General features: G+C 40.9%; 1 protein-coding gene across 1 annotated transcript in view; it reads left to right on the forward strand.

Annotated features, from left to right (window-relative positions):
• The first annotated feature begins 7,640 nt into the window (after positions 1-7,640).
• The window catches only part of LOC139226223 (elastin-like), a 113,562-nt gene continuing 107,753 nt past the window's right edge, over positions 7,641-13,449 (forward strand). The window contains exons 1-2 of the mRNA XM_070856847.1: positions 7,641-7,721; positions 11,624-11,737. Of these exons, the coding sequence (XP_070712948.1) occupies positions 7,641-7,721; positions 11,624-11,737 (195 nt within the window). The remainder of the gene's footprint in view (positions 7,722-11,623; positions 11,738-13,449) is intronic.

Here is a 13,449-nt window from a genome sequence, read left to right on the forward strand (position 1 = left end):
CTAGCCTGGGACCATCCAGTGCCAAGAGCAATCAGGCTCGTTACATTCTCCACTACTAGTTCCTGGCTCTAAAGCTTTTACTCCCTTGTTTCTCATCATCTAATAATTGTGCAATGGGACTTATGAGAAGTCTACTTGGGAAAGCCATTAGTAGATTTGATCATTTTGAAATTTATTATTTAGAAATTTTCCATTTCTTGACAACTTTAAATTTAGCTTTTTCCTTATCCATTACAATCTGAACACTTTCACAGGCATCCATTATTCTACCTATGTCTACTGGTGGTTCTTTAATGTACCTAACTATTGCTGACATCTATCAAAACCCCAGAGTGTACCATGACAACCCATGCGATTTGATAACCAAGTAGACAAGGATCCTTCAACTGGTTTTTGGGATTTTCAGCCTCAAATGACACATTCTGTTTACAAGAGAGAAGATGTATCGTGCAAAGGTGTAGTTTGCATCTCTCTCCTGTGGAACTACACTACATGGGAGTAATTTTAACCCAACCCACCAGCAGGAACAGAGCGGCTGATTGCTTTGCACCCCGTCCGAGTTAACTTTCCATTGACTCCGGAGACTTGAGCACTAAAAACTAGACTCGCGCTCCAGTGCAGTACTGAGGGAGTGCTGCACTGTCGAAGGTGCCGTCTTTCGGATGAGACGTTGAACAAGTCTGCTCTCTCGGGTGGACCTAAAAGATCCTATGGCACTATTTAAAAGAAGAGCAGGGGAGTTATTCCCAGTGTCCAGGCCATTATTTATCTCTCAATCAACATAACAAAAACAGATTATCTGGTCATTATCACATTGCTGTTTGTGGGAACTTGCTGTGCACAAATTGGCTGCCCTGTTTCCTACATTACAACAGTGACAACACTTCACAAGTAGTTAATTGGCTGTAAAGCACGTTGAGATGTGAAAGGCACTATATAAATGAAAGCCTTCTTTCTGACTGGAATTGAAAATACAATTGGGTGGGATGTAGTACGAGCGGTATTTTGTTCCTATCAGTTTCCCACCAGGCAGGTTCGGTTGGAATTGTATTGTAATGGAGTTGCATGACAATCAGGCAGAAAATTTATGAACTTGTTGAGGCATAAGTGGTGCAAAAAAGCCATCAAAAATAAAAAGATTAATGGTTTCCAGAGTTTTATAGAGTTTAAGACATTTTCTAAAAATTCTGAGTGATGGCGTTTCAGGTTTTCTTTGTGCCACTGATGCCAACTAATGTTTGTGCTGGGTCACAAGACAATGTCTAAAGCACTTTGATGATGAGCTTGGATCATGGTCGAACATAAGATCAAACAAAAAATGACGGGTTGGAAAAGATCTGCTGGTCCCTCCAGTCTGTCGCACACAGTTTTGATGCCTTGTGCATCACAATACATATGCTCCCCACCAACCCAGTGCCACATGCTCGCCTGGGACAGGCAAAAAAACAGATAAAAGCCACTTTGAGGAAAAAGTGCTGCAAATCTCCTCTCCAAGCCTTCTTGGCATTTGAAACTAGTTCAGGAGACCACCCTGACCCTGATCAACGTTCAGCATCATCATCATAGGCAGTCCCTCAGAATCGAGGAAGACTTGCTTCCACTTCTGAAGTGAGTTCTTTGGTGGCTGAACAGTCCAATACGAGAGTCACAGACTCTGTCACAGGTGGGACAGATCGTCGTTGAGGGAAGGGGTGGGTGGGACTGGTTTGCCGCACGCTCTTTCCGCTGTTTGCGCTTGGTTTCTGCATGCTCTCGGCGTTGTGACTCGAGGTGCTCAGCGCCCTCTCGGATGCAGTTCCTCCACTTAGGGCGGTCTTGAGCCAGGGACTCCCAAGTGTCAGTGGGGATGTTGCATTTTATCAGGGAGACTTCGAGGGATCAACGTTACAAGGTACCTAACTCTTTTTTTGAGGTGATCACCACTCCATCTAGAAACAGGTCCAGCTTGCGTTTGAAGACATTCCGTAAATCAGCGCTTACCGCACAAGCCAGAAACCGGTTCCATAGATCCACTATTCTCTGGGTAAATCAGTCAGCCTGCCGGGCTTGGATCACAGCAGATCAAAGGAGATTTGTGTAATGTATGCGCCTGTGAGAATGCTCACAGGTTTATTGAGCTGTTGAGTTGTGAGTGGCTTAGCCAGTTACTTGATGTTCACAAGACTCAATAAAACCCCAGCCAGTTGGGTTCAGGGGATCCACAATGAGGCAGGTGATTGAGTCTGGTGGATGAACTGGTAATGTGTAATGTGATTGTTAAATCTTTTGTTACTAAATCAACTAGTTCTTAGTAGCAATGTGTTGCTATGAATTCTTAAGAAAAGAACCCATGAAGCAAATGAATTACAATTTGGAAGTTGGAAAAGCCTTCCTAGCACAGTGTTACATTCACAGCAGCTTCAGCAAGATTTGCAAATGCTCTGTGGGCAGTAAAGGGAAGAAAACAATTATTTTATAATCCTGTTAATAACTGAGAGAGACTGAGTGCATCAAAAAGTAATTTGTTGGTTGTAAAGTCCTTTGGGATAGCATCAGAATGCCATCGGTACTTTTAAATGTAAATACTTTATTAATATTGTATTCATTTCTGTTCAATAATGGTCTGTTAAATGCAGCTATCCCACTGTAGCGTGTACTTCCAAACTACTGTTTTTAAGGCTCTTTGATTAAAGAAAATCCTTCAAACAATAATAAATTATAAGGAAAGCAGTCAAAATATAAAATGTCTTTCGCAAGAGTATGTTGTTGAGTTGAATCCACTATAACCCAAACTGGGTTTCTCTCTCCCCTGCCCAAGTAAAACAGGCTTATAAAACCGGTATGCAAGAACAATGTTTTGAATCAGATGTAGAATGTGAAAAGTAAAAATTCCAAAACTAATTTTAGAAAAATCTGAGGTAAGCACATTTTGAAAATTCTGTAAAAATATTTTTTGAAAGAAACGAACACGGTGCATTAAACTAATGTTACGCTCGCTGAATCATTCCGTTTGGTTCGAGCTAATGAACAATCTACCTTCGGATCTGACCAAGTGCTTCAAATTCTTGGTCCAAAAGACACAATTCAAACATTTAAAGTCACGCACAGTAAGGGCACACTTAGAATGTCTAACAAGGTAAAATAGCAACAATAATTAAACTTGGATCTTAGTTTTTTTTTAAATTGAAATGTGAGTATATATTGGTGCTGATTTAAATCCAATGGCTTACCCAGCAAGTTCCAAATCTATTTTTGTTTCTGAACCTGATCTATTTTTGCAAAAATATTTCATATTCCTGGTTTGATGTTTTGAAAAGTACAGTACTATTTGAGCAATACAGTAAAAATTGAAACAGGATTACGTTATTTTATTCATTTACACATGCTCTGAATTAAGAAATAATATCTAGCTCTTCACATTCCTCTGATTCTTCGTTGTAATGCAGACCATTAAAATCTTATACCAAAACTTTTCTGCCAATGCAATATGAGGTATCACACTTCTCTGAATTCCTTCCAGATGTTGCAACAACTGTGTTTTTAAGCATGTTCAGACTGGTGCTAATTGTGAAATGGATTCTGGATAATTCTTGAGAGATACTCACGATGTGTTGGGGATCTGAATCCCAGAGGTCTCCGCTGCAGATGCCACTGAGGATTGCTGCTCTCTGATTGTTTGAAGAGCAGACAACCATCGCTCCGATTGTATGGTAGAGTTTGCACAATACCCAGCACCAATCTTCTGCATCATCATCATAGGCGGTCCCTCGAAGCGAGGATGACTTGCTTCCACGTCAAAAAGGAATGAGTTCACAGGTGTTTCAATGAAGGACCTAATATTCCATATCCCGAACTACATTCTGAAGGGTGGAAGATACCAGTGCTTGGATTTTTTTAACACGTGGTGGCCGTTGCACACCAGCCAACACACAGGTTTGACAGAGCTAGGTCTTGGTCCAGTGGCAAGGATTACCGAAAATGACTGGAGACCAGCTCTGCTGCACGGACCTAGTGCGCACACATTTCGCAGTGTGGGCTGGCCCGCGCTGCCCCTGGCCCGTCGTCTCTTCTGGGCCCCAGATTCATGCCTTTCCTGGGCCCTGCTCATTTCCTTTTAGAAACTCTTGCCGTTCCTTCGCCTCACCTGCTGTGCCTGCCCTCACTGCAATCAGCGACCTGACTTCGTAGTCTTCACCCTCCTGCAGTGGTATGCCACCGCACGCTGCTCCCTCTGATGGCCCCAGTCTGCTGATGGTCTTGGAGGCTGGGACCACGGCGATTTCCGGGCCGGGCCGAGCCGCTGCACGCTGCTCCCTCTAATGCAATGAGACAAGTGACTGGATCATTGTCCACGCTTGCAATGTATAAAGAAAGAATTGCATTTATAGAGCGCCTTTCATGACCATTGGATGTCTCAAAGCACTTGACACCCAATGAAGTACCTTTGGAGTGCAGTCACTGTTGTAATGTAGGAAAAGTGGCAGCCAATTTGTGCACAGCCAGCTCCCACAAACAACAATGTGATAATGACCAGATAGCTTGTTTTTGTTATGTTGATTGAAGGATAAATATTGGCCAGGACACCGGGAATAACTCCCCTGCTCTTCGAAGTAGTGCTATGGGATCTTTTACGTTTAATTCAAGAGAGCAGATGGAGCCTCGGTTTAATGACGGCACCTCTGACAGTGCAGCACTCCCTCAGCACTGTGCTGGAGTGTCAACCTAGATTTTTTTTTTGTGCTCAAGTTTCTGGAGTGGGACTTGAACCCACAACCTTCTGACTCGGAGGCAAGAGGGTGTTATTCACTGAGCCACAGCTGACACAACCTGCCACTTCATAAGTGGTTCAATGCGCTGTGGAATCACAAAAGCAGTTTGGCTAGTCTATTGCCAAGGCTGATCTCAACTTAGCAACAATCGGTCGTCCTTCAACCTTTATGTTTGTCCCTTTCTCTCTTAGGATCCATGACTCAGTATCCCTCCTCCTCAAACACATTAATACCCTCCACAGAGCGGCCTCCTTCCAGTGGTGCGGGTATTGCAGGTGCAAATGTTGCAGTCCCCAAGACTGGATTTCCCTTCCTTCGCTTGTGACTCTTCTGTTAAACAAGGCACATGATGAGCTAACAAGCATTGTTATGCTGCTATACTGTCTTTGTAGCCTATGCTTCATGGTGGAGCATAAGCATTGCTTTTAACCTGGTGAATGTTGTATCCAGCACAAATATACGCAAATATCACTGTAAAAACCAGCAATGTTTTTTTTCTTCACAAGCTTTTGTGTTCCTCAGGCTTTGTAAGGCCTATGAATCTAAGATTTCCATTAGTGTCCACAAGAGGTTTTATTTATCCACTACTGCTCGCGTGCTGTTTACTTCCGCCAAGAATAGTATGTATTGCATTTTAGGAACTTTTATAGTGTATAGGTTGCTAGGCAATTGAACGAAATTTCAAGTATCTTGTTAGGTGATCTTCAAAGAGAAGTGTGACTACATTTTTATAGTTTTTTGCTGTAAATTTTACTTGCCTGCAACTTTGCATATTTCCTTTTCCTAGCCGGTTGTAATATTTCTGAAATGTTCTCATTACCTCTCTTTTACACTTTAGTTCAAACATGTTGCTGGGTAAATTTGGGTAAACATAACTCTTCTGTGGAAATGTTTAAACATAGTTTCAGAATAAGGGGTCACCCATTTAGAACTGAGATGAGGAAACTGGGTCATTGAATGTATTTAAGGCGGAGACAGACCAATTTTGGAACAATAAGGGAGTGAAGGGTTATGGGGAGCGGGCAGGGAAGTGGAGCTGTGCCCAAGATCAGATCAGCCATGATCTTATTAAATGGCGGAACAGGCTCGAGGGGCCAAATGGCCTACTCCTGCTCCTATTTCTTATGTTCTTATGTTCAAATGTGTCTTATACCTGAAGCCTCTTAGGATACCCTTAACTAACAATGTAAGATAATTGACAGTGATTCTCGTTACATACCTTGGGGCATTTTTTCAGAATGAACTGTCCTACACTCATGCTATGTAGGGTGGCTGGGAGTCACTTACACTCACCCTTTGTGCAATGCTGTTTGCTTGCTGCTTGCCCCAAAAAGGGCATTATGCCATTTATTCACATCATTCCTAATACTCTTCCTATTTTATTAGTAAAGCAGAATTTCATGGTCTCCCTCTTTGCTTCACGTTTGTTCAAGTGTGCCCTCTTCACAGCTGAAATGACCTTCCACACACGTCTTACACTAACTGTGTGGCAATTTGGTTAATTAACAGGTGATTCAGAAACTATTAGCCAGGGTATTGCATGTGCTTTCTAATTAGCTCCGTTTTATCTTCTGGAGAAAAAAATATACTCTCATTTAAGTATTCTCATATTGCTGAGAGGAAATTCATTCCAAAGGTGTATATATTTAGCATTCAGATTAAATATTACAAATAAAGGTGCATGCAAATTGCAGGTATGATTTTTGGAAATATATAAACCAGTTGAAGGTGGGATAAATTGTGCTGCAATGCTTGTTTATGCTTCGCTGCTGAGTTTCTGGGGTTGCCCCCTTCACTCAGGTCGTACTCCCATTACTGAGCCAGCAGGTCATGGGTTCAAGCCCCACTCCAGGGACGTGAGCACATTATCTAGTCGATCACTTCAATGCAGTAATAAAGGAATGCTACATTGTCAGAGGCACCGTCTTGCAAAGGCCTATTGAGGTGGGTATAAAACAACAACAACAACTTGTATTTATATAGCACCTTTAACGTAGTAAAACATCCCAAGGTCCTGCAAAGCACTGTTATAAGACAAAAAGTTTGACACCGATCCACATAAGGAGAAATTAGAACAGATGACCAAAAGCTTGGTCAAAGAGGTAGGTTTTAAGGAGCGTCTTAAAAGAGGAAAGAGAGGTAGAGAGGTTTGGGGAGGGAATTCCAGAGCTTGGGGCTTCAGTAATAGAAGGCACGGCCACCAATGGTTGTGTGATTATAATCAGGGATGCTCAAGAGAGCAGAATTAGAGGAGCATAGATAATTCGTGGGGCGGGGAGGTCGGGGGGGCGGGGGTGGGTTGTGAGGCTGGATGAGATTACAGAGACAGGGATTTTAAAACAAGGGTGAGAATTTAAAAATTTTAAAACTGCTTAACTGAGAGCCAATGTAGGCCATCGAGCAAAGGGGTGATGGATGAACGGAACTTTGGTGCGAGTTGGGACATAGGCAGCCAAGTTTTGGATGCCCTTAAGTTTCTGTAGTCTAGAATGTGGGATGCGTTGGAATTGTCAAGTCTAGAGGTAACGAAAACGTGATGAGGGTTTCAGCAGTGAATGAGCAAGATACCATAGCACTATTCAATAAGCAGAGGCGTTATTCCCGTGTCCAGGCCAACATTTATCTCTCAGCCAACACAACCAAAAACAAATTAACTGGTCATTTATCAGATTGCTGTTTGGAGGACGTTGTGTGTTTCTGGTTAATTGGCTTCTGCATTTGCCTACATAACAGTGACTATACTTAAAAAAAAGAGTTGTGAACCACTTTGGGATGCCCTGTGAATATCAAAGACAGTAAATGCAAATTATTCCTTTTCTTTCTGTTCTACTATGGAGAAGAGAGCATGACCCCGGCTCGTGTAGAACTCAATGAACCCACAACGTGAACAAGATGATAAGCAGCAAAGAATTTTGCAAGGAGGTGTTTGCAAAGAAAAGTCGCAGGGTCAGAGGGAAGATTGACCATATCAAGGTAAGGGCCCACCAAAGATGGACAAGACTGACAATCAGGCTTCAGGGAAGAAGCAAGAGGTGAAAGTTAACTTGATGTTGGGAGAAATACAGATGCAAACCAACAAGGAAGAAGAGAACATTTTGGATGAGAATAGCAAACTGAAATAGACTGTTGAAAACGCAGAGAATAAAGAAAGAGGATTGGCAGCAGACAAGACAGGATTTTTGTTAAGAAAGCATTGGTATTCAACTGCTTTTTTTGGAGCGAGAGATGTTATGCTTATTTTGAGCATATAACCTGTCAGACCAGAAACCATCTGTAGTGTATCAACTCTGTGCAATTTCTTCAACAGTGATGAACCAACAGAGTTTTATGGACTTCAAAACCCACCACAGCTAATAATAAAAATCTTCAGACAAAACCAGAGGTCCAGTAAATGGACCAATGAAAAACCAATACAAAACAGGCACATTGTAAAAAAGTATATAATTGGCAAAATCTGAAACAGTAATCTCTTTTTTATTGTGATGCATTTGTAAACCTAAACTCAAAGCAAGATTGATTATTTTTTTTTACTTCCTCAAAATTATATCTATGGATTTCTGATATCCAAATTAGCAGTGGAAACTATTAAAAACAACTTTAGCCTATCGTTTGATAGTAGTCAAGTATGTCTGCTTCAAAAGAGCAATGTAGATTAAAGGCCGAGGACAAAAAATATGTACATATAAAAGCTGCAACCTTGAAAGGGTTATACAATTGCTAGGCAATTTCCACAAGAATCAAATACAAAATATGTTGAAACATTCCCATTTCATGGCAGTGCTAGGGCCACGCGGGATTAGATGCAAATGCAGAAACACTGGAGCTTTAAACTGAGTGTGATAGGGTTCTTGTGCAGTCCTGTGCTCTTCTATCCAGTACTATAATGTGACGCAGTGCTTTGATTGATCAAAGGAATCCAAGATGCCATCAGGATAGACAGAGACTTTTGCCAGAACTAATGGAGTTCCGTGGAATGGGAATAACTGCAGTCAAACATCAACCCTGCGTTCTTAACTGTCTGTGATAAGCTGTCCTCTGATTATATTGGCTTGCCAGATTCTGTGTTTAGTAGCAAATATCAAAAGAAACGATTTCTAGATAATGTAATCTGTTGACTGATATCTCTCCTAGACATTAATGGAAAAGGCAATGAATCAAAGAGACGACAGCACTTTATTTTTAGACTACCTATAGTGCGATCTTCTCTCCATTACTTGAATAAATTGCTTCCCTTTTCAGGAGGAGTAGGTTTCTTTTTGAAATAAGGATCTATTTTTGTTAACGAATAAATAAATCTCTGCTGCTTTCTGCAGTTTTGCTGTATCTAAACCTAAATAACTACCTTTAACAAATATCCAGAAATCTTCCAACTCAATAACTTTTTTTCCTCAGACATACATATTTTATGACTTTGTTTACTGGTATATTTTGTATCAAAGAGAATAAATGAAGGGTATATGGCAAGTCAAAGCTTCCAGGAGCCGAGAATTGCCTTGCATCCCCATCTAATTGTGTTGCACCTCATGTTTGAGACGTGTGGCTGAGTTTTCACCCTCATTACATTCTCTTCAGGTTTGAAAGTCAACATCAGCTGTGAAAGCCCCCATCATTCAATAGCCTTCGAACACTGATGGTTGAGACTTGCACATGAAAAATAGACACTTGGACAAGGTACCAGATGGTGACCAGTGCTTGCCGGCTGTACCCCAGGCAGCAGGCAACACTTTTGGAGGAGGAGGGGAAGGGAGACAACTGGTAGAAAAGAAGGGGAGCTATAAAGATTGCATATATATTTCTATCGTTGGCTAAATATTCCTCATGGGCACATAGCACTACAACAAATGCCAGTGGCAGTCATGAAAAAAGCTCACCTCTAGATCACCCAACTCTTCTACCCTGAAGAAAGATGCAAGAAATCAAGAGTCGCCAAAACTGAGAGAAGTCAAATCTTTTATGAGAGTAATTAGGAACACTCTGAAGCAGTTCATGACATGATGTTTCATTTACACTTGTGTTATTTGGCTTTTTGACATGGTTCAGGTTCCAGAAAAAGGGAGTAACGCAGCAAGCAATCTTTGCTTTGTACAAAATTAGTTACATGATCTCGAATATATTCAGTGGCAAAACAGTTGTCAAAGATAATAAATTTATCTAATTGCCGATTATTTAGCTTTCTTGATTAAAACAACATTCAAGGTCAGTACAAGTGTGGGTAATTTCTGCCACAGAACACTTGGAACCGATCCTCGGTGAGTATTTGGCATGAAGTATATTTCAGTCGGATTTATTATTTTTTTCACTCACGCTTTGTGTTGTCCCGGAGAGACCTCTTTTATCCACGAGACATCTTCGGTCTTGTACATAGATAGATGAACTTTTCCACATTAACATTTTGTCTAATCTGATTCCAGGTAGCTAGTTCAGGAATCGATCAAAAGATTTTGAGTTGGCTTTTGGCCAAAATGTTAAATCTCCCAAAACGGAGATTATGGGGAGTAAGAGTATGAAATGATACACAGAACAGGCAGGCAGCGGGGATTAAATGGACAGAGACTGCCATGGTAACAAAATGGTGGAGAATGCTCTCCTGTGATGGCCATAAATTCCCAATGCCGGTGGCTAGAAATGTAGCTCCAAACCTGTGGCTTCACTCCTCGGCCTCTCTGTTATCAATGCAAGGCTCTTGCAGAGGTTGGGCCTACATAGAGAGCACAAGGGCTTGGGTCAAGTAAATTGCAGGCACTGCTCACTTCACACCTGTAGTGCTTTTACAGCGAGCTGAACCTGTCACGCCTCCATTGGGGGCCCGGAGAGGAAAATTGGTCCTCCAGTCCCAGAATGTTACATGTCCGTCAGTCGCACAGGTTCAGACCCACTACCAGCAATATAGGGATTAATTGTTTACCCCAGATGTGCTATACCCAAGATTGCTGCATGCAGAAGACCAACAGTGATTCATTTGGTAGCAATCTTGCCTCTGAGTCAGAAGGTTGTGCGTTCAAGTCCCACTCCAGAGACTTGAGCACAAAAATCTAGGCTGACACTAGGCAGTGCTGAGGGAGTACTGCACTGTTGGAGGTGCCGTCTTTCAGATGAGACATTAAAACATTCTGCTCTTTCTCAGGTGGATGTAAAAGATCCCATGGCACTATTTCAAAGAAGAGTATGGGGAGTTATCCCCGGTGTCCTGGCCAATATTTACCCCTCAATCAACATCACTAAAACAGATTATCTGGTCATTATCTCAATGCTGTGTGTGGGACCTTGCTGTGCACAATTTGGCTGCTGCATTTCCTACATTACAATAGTCACTTCAAAAGTACTTCATTGGCTGTAAAGCACATTGTAACATCCTGAGGTCATGAAAGGCAGTATATAAATGTAAGTCTTTCTTTCATTCAGAAAGCCATGTGAAGCAAGCAAGCATGGCCCTGGCTATGGAGGTGGTCCTTTGTACCAGTCATGAGAAAAAGTATGTTGAGAGAACCTGAATCATAACAGTCGTTTTTGCACTCCTGAAATGATTGAGGTAGTAGTTTTGGCATTTTGAATTGGTCAATCCTAGTTTGTTCATGTTACAAATTACAAATGCGATTGTGTTATCCTGAAGTATAATATCAATGTTATAACTATCCTTGTTAATGTTCAATCCTTGTTAAACTGGAATTGTTTGACATATAAAATTTTCAACACGCTAAATTTATGTACACTTAAAGCATATGCAAAGTACAGCACACTGCTGCCCATGAGATACCTTCCCCCTTTATTTTGTATTGTTGCAGTTTGATATTACTGAGTTGCTAAGGTGGCAATTGGTCTTTCATATTGCTAAGCAATAGGGCTACTTGTTTGAACCATTGCTCTGCTGACATTAGAAAGAAATAAAAGCAACAGAAAGCCTTGCTGATATAGCAACTCCTTTAACCCAGTACATGTTCAGTGGCACTTCCCCAGATCTGAGCATTCATTCATGCAATTGTTTTACAGAGGTAACTGCCTGTGGGGATTTCTGGCAAGTGCCTACCCCAAATAAAATTGCTGACTTCTTCTGTAAAACTTGGGTTCAAATATGCCCATTTTCTAACAGCGGTATAGGGTAATGTTTTATTAAAAATTATTAAAAGGCGAATGCAGACCTGCACAAAAAGTGCTTGAGGACTAAAGTTGCTGTTTAACCCCAGGCAATCAGTAGAGCAATTGATGGGTGAATCGGACTTTTACAAGTAAATAACAGATCTTTGTGACTACGCCAGAGATCAGAATACTCTTAAACTTCAACTCGACGTTGAAGAACACCAGACTGATGGGTCAGTGTGTGTTTGTGTCTAACACCAGACTGAAGGGTCAGTCTTGATCCTTGTTTCTGAAACACTTCACCAAATTCTCCTTCTGTAGAGGAGGGGCTGTTGCTGCTGTCAGTTAGCGATACAGATAGAGGGATTAGAAGCAAGCCTGACTTAAAATCAAATGTTACTTTGTAAACTCTTCCAAACAATCATCAAATAGAAGGGAAAAAAATCCCAATCCTTTTACTGCTAGAGTCTTGGCATATTACCCTTAGTTTAGTGACAGCATTTTGAAGCACAATGTTATGCTTTATTTATCTTGGATAAAATTATCCTTTCTACTCTTTCACCGCTGGCTTCTGTTAGTGGGATTTCAATGCGTCTAATTTTTAAGTGTTCACTGGTGGGAAACTTAGTGACCACTTGTAAAACTGTGCACTTCAAAAACTCTGAGAGATATTTCATTTCTGTTAGGTCATGCCTTCCTAGTACTGTATGACCTAAAACATCATTGCTTTGTTAACTGGGATCCAAAGGATTAATTGTGCAATGGAACACATTACATACTCTGTGACTTAATTGAGGTGCATCATATTCAGTAATTTTCTAATAAAACCAGAGATCAGTCATCAGCACACTTATCAAATTCAGTACAATTTGGTGCTGGGAAGTATTTCAAATGGAAATTGAGCAATTTTCAAGGACATGATTTATGATGCGCAGAATCTGATATAATTAATGATGCCATTAACTAATTTAGTGATATAGTTAAGCAGCAAAAGGATTCCTGCTGATACAGTAGATTTGTACAGGAAGTACATAATTTGTTTAAGTTATATGATTGATAAAGTTTCAGCATCCCGTCTCTTTGCCCTTTCAAGCCTATATCAACATATTAAAGAAGATGAAAGGGGGTCGGTCATTGTTTGACTTTTGGTAATTACTCGATTTCACTCAGACCATTTATATTTTAAAAACCACTTGACTTTTATTGTAATAGTTTTACTTATCGCAATCCCAAATCACCTCGAGTATACAAAGATCACCGGATGATTAATAATGTTCAGTCAAGCCACACCCTCAGAAGTTCGACACTGAGTGCGATACATATACAATCTAAATCAAGAGCTGTCTAGTACAAAAGGAGCAATGAAGCACAGTTTTACAGAGAAAAAAAAACTGCTTCTGAGCAGCTTATCTGCTGCGAAATTTTATTGACCACCAAAATGCCCAATTTAAGTGGTGTGACTTCCAGTCTTTAACAAAAAGGGGACGGCAACAGTAACATTGCATTATTGCGCTGCTGACTAGGTTTGGTGCTACACATTTATTCACTTTTATCTTTGTTTCACTAAAATTATGTAAATTGTCGAAAAATATAATGATTTAAAATATTGTGCTTTAATGGGTATCGC

This window comes from Pristiophorus japonicus, chromosome 16 (genome assembly GCF_044704955.1).
Source record: "Pristiophorus japonicus isolate sPriJap1 chromosome 16, sPriJap1.hap1, whole genome shotgun sequence".
In the NCBI taxonomy this organism is placed as follows: domain Eukaryota; kingdom Metazoa; phylum Chordata; class Chondrichthyes; family Pristiophoridae; genus Pristiophorus; species Pristiophorus japonicus.